Here is a 3,099-nt window from a genome sequence, read left to right as displayed (position 1 = left end):
GGGGGCGGGGTCTGGCGTGATGCTTGCTTTTCTCCCCGCAGGGATTATCTACGATGTGATTGTGGAACCTCCCAGCGTGGGGTCGATGACAGACGAACACGGGCATCAGAGGCCGGTGGCCTTCTTGGCATACAGGTAGGAGCAGGGCTCAGCCCTACAAGTGAGGTGCTGCCAGTGGACAAAGTGACTAAACCCGCCTTGCAGAGCTGTCTGTCTGCTTTGGTTTGAGCTCTGTGCAAAGCAGGAGCTGCTCTGTATCTGTCCTTGGTTTGTAAATATTTAGAAGAAACAAGCAAACATTGGAATCAATGGAAAGAGAAAAACTTAGTCCTTCCAAAGCTTTTAAAAATGAAAAATCTGGTAAGAAACAAGTTTGGAGCTGGCAGTACTTCTCTCTCTTCCAATCCCTTGCTGTTAAAGTTGAGTTTTATGGTGGGTGTGGACACGTTTGGTCATAGCAGCATACATAATGTTTGTGAAACTTTTTGTTCTGGCCTTTTAATCTCTAATGTGACTGGGTACTTGTGTATGAGCGTGGGGAAAGTAGTTAGAAGTGTGTAACAACAGTGTCTTATTTGAGTGTTTTGCTGTTATTACTGAAAATAAGCTAGAGATTGTGTAGTCACAAATTGGTCTGAAGAGCGTTAAATCTACATCTGTAACTTTTTTTTAGGTTTCGTTTTGGTTTTTTGTTTGGTTTTGTTTTGGTGTGGAAACAAGTAATGGTTTTTGTTAGATGCAAAAACAATTGTTTAGATCTGTGAGGTCTGCGACATGCAGATTTTGACTTGGACTAGATGTGGTCTGTGTCTCAGACTGGCTTGAATTGCTGAGGGGTAGGTGAATCAGGTTACTGCAGGGAGGTGATAGCACTGTAGTAAAATTCAGTGATAACAACATGAAGATGAAATTGTTTTCAGAATATGAGACAATAAGGTTAATGTTAATTTCTGTATTAGCATCAATATTTGCTTTATCCATGCCACTTTCATGAAATTTCTAGTGTTGCTGTGACTGTAGGAAGCAGGAGACTTGTGATCCAGGTGCAATATTCTTTCTGCATTTCTGCTTCCCCTCGCTGTCTGAGCTTTGTAAGAAGGAAATCCGCCAGTGTGGACTGACCGAGCCCCAAGCGGGGTTCCCACAGTCGATACATGCAGGCTCAAAGAGCCAGCAGCAAAACACACTGCAGGCAGGAACCGCTTCTACTGTGTGCTGGAACCAGTAGATGTGCTTCATGTGCTGCCATAGTGCTTTCAGTGGGGTGTGTACTGAGATGAGGGTTCAGCCACTGCTGCCTAAACATCAGGATGGACAGGAGACTTGGAAAGCTCAGTGGCCCAGGGGTCACAGTTCCATGCCTCGAGTCGTCTGTGAAACCAGGTGCTACTTTGAAGTAGATATTTCTGAAAACTGATGAGCTTGCGTGGTAGCCATTAGTATATGCTATTATGTGTATGCTTGCCTGGTCACCTTGCAGACTACCAGTCCCAGAGATATATTACATATTAAAGCCTTAATGTAATTGCATAACATCAGTTTCCGTACCAACTTTTTGTTAGAAAATCAACCATTAAAGTTAATCATCCTGTGTGTTTGTACAGCTAAAGCAGGTCGAATAGATGGGGTTTGAGATGTAAATAGTTTATCTAAAACTGATCTTTTTCTGACTCTTCTTCCCTCTCCCCTGCTTTGTTTTCTTTTTTAGAGTAAATGGGCAATATATTATGGAAGGGCTCGCATCCAGCTTCCTCTTCACAATGGGTGGCCTAGGATTCATAATTCTGGATCGATCCAATGCACCAAATATCCCCAAGCTGAATAGGTTTCTTTTGCTCTTTATTGGATTTGTCAGTGTGCTTTTGAGCTTCTTCATGGCCAGAGTTTTCATGAGGATGAAATTACCGTAAGTGATTGAATACTCTTTCAGCTTTTCTTCTCTTTTGTGGCTCATGTGCCTATTTTAAATCTAAGAGTAACAGAAAATATAATGAGGTATGCTGAAGACCTGCAGCTTGGCTCTAAGTTGCATTTTTCAATGCTCTTTTGGAACAAGCTACTGTGAATGAGGTGGGATGCTTTTGGGGCCAGCTGTTGTAAGATTGTGCTGTGGTTAAAAAAGGGTGACAGTTCCTGGTATGTCAGAAGATATGATTAGTGAGTCTGACTTACATTGAATTTTAAGGTGGACTAAGTACGTACTGGTCAGGTAAAAGTAATTACAAAGTAGGGCTTTTGGGGAAAAAGCAGGTGTCAAAGAACTTGAAGAATTAGTTTTTTATACTGACAGTGTACATGAGAGATCATAAGCAGGAGAACTGATGGCAGTAGTAATGAGTACAAATGCAGGATTTTACATTTTTTTCCCCTCTTTGTTTCTCAGTCCATCTATTTAATTTAGAATAGCTGAAACCTGATGTTTGGAGGTGCTGGTGGTTAATTTCTGGAGTAGCTTGATGAGGTGTTGACTTAACAATGACAGTCATTCCTCCTTTCTTAAATATTTTTTTTTAACCTCTGCAGTGTAGTTTAAAAATTGTTTCATAGCACAGGGCTTCGGAGAAATGGAAGAGCAAAAGAGACCAGAGTTCTGTTGAGTGCCAGAAAATGTGAGGTTATATTGAATATCTCAACACTGATAGTTTATGTAAAGGGCACAAATAAAGGACCTTTCATAGGGTGTAACCTGGGCTTCAAAAATTCCAGAAATTACCAAAGCCGGATTGAGAACAGGCTAATCCATTGTTAGTGTTCATTGAAGAAAAGCAGCTGAGGAAGAAGCATGTGGTTAAGCTGGCCAGTTTGTACTTTGGACAGGATTTACTGTTTTAAATAGCCTTGATCAACAGGGTTTCTGTCAGCCTGAAGTTTTTGTTTTAAGACTATACATCTCTTGATTTTTTTGAGGAGTGCTGTCTGTGTTTGCTAACTTTTTTCCTGACTTAATTTTTCTCTGCAGGGGCTACTTGATGGGTTAGTACCTCTTGTGATATATGCAAGCCTAAGCTGAAATTACTCCTCTTCGTGAAGCGGTTAAGAAGCAGCAGCAAGAAACAAATTCCATCATTACCATCAACAGGAAAGAGACCTGGCCATGAG

The 3,099-nt window shown here is 41.2% G+C and overlaps 1 protein-coding gene across 1 annotated transcript; it reads left to right on the top strand.

Annotated features, from left to right (window-relative positions):
- Positions 1 to 20: 20 nt before the first annotated feature.
- OSTC (oligosaccharyltransferase complex subunit (non-catalytic)) lies at positions 21 to 3,097 on the top strand. Its single transcript, XM_010082344.1, has 3 exons — positions 21 to 135; positions 1,709 to 1,906; positions 2,960 to 3,097. Exons 1-3 carry the CDS (start codon positions 86 to 88, stop codon positions 2,976 to 2,978), a joined length of 267 nt encoding a protein of 88 aa, XP_010080646.1. The 5' UTR covers positions 21 to 85; the 3' UTR covers positions 2,979 to 3,097.
- The last annotated feature ends 2 nt before the right edge of the window (positions 3,098 to 3,099 follow it).

The sequence above is a fragment of the Pterocles gutturalis genome, unplaced genomic scaffold, assembly GCF_000699245.1.
Source record: "Pterocles gutturalis isolate BGI_N339 unplaced genomic scaffold, ASM69924v1 scaffold26454, whole genome shotgun sequence".
NCBI lineage: Eukaryota > Metazoa > Chordata > Aves > Pterocliformes > Pteroclidae > Pterocles > Pterocles gutturalis.
This window is presented reverse-complemented; position numbering and strand designations above follow the sequence as displayed.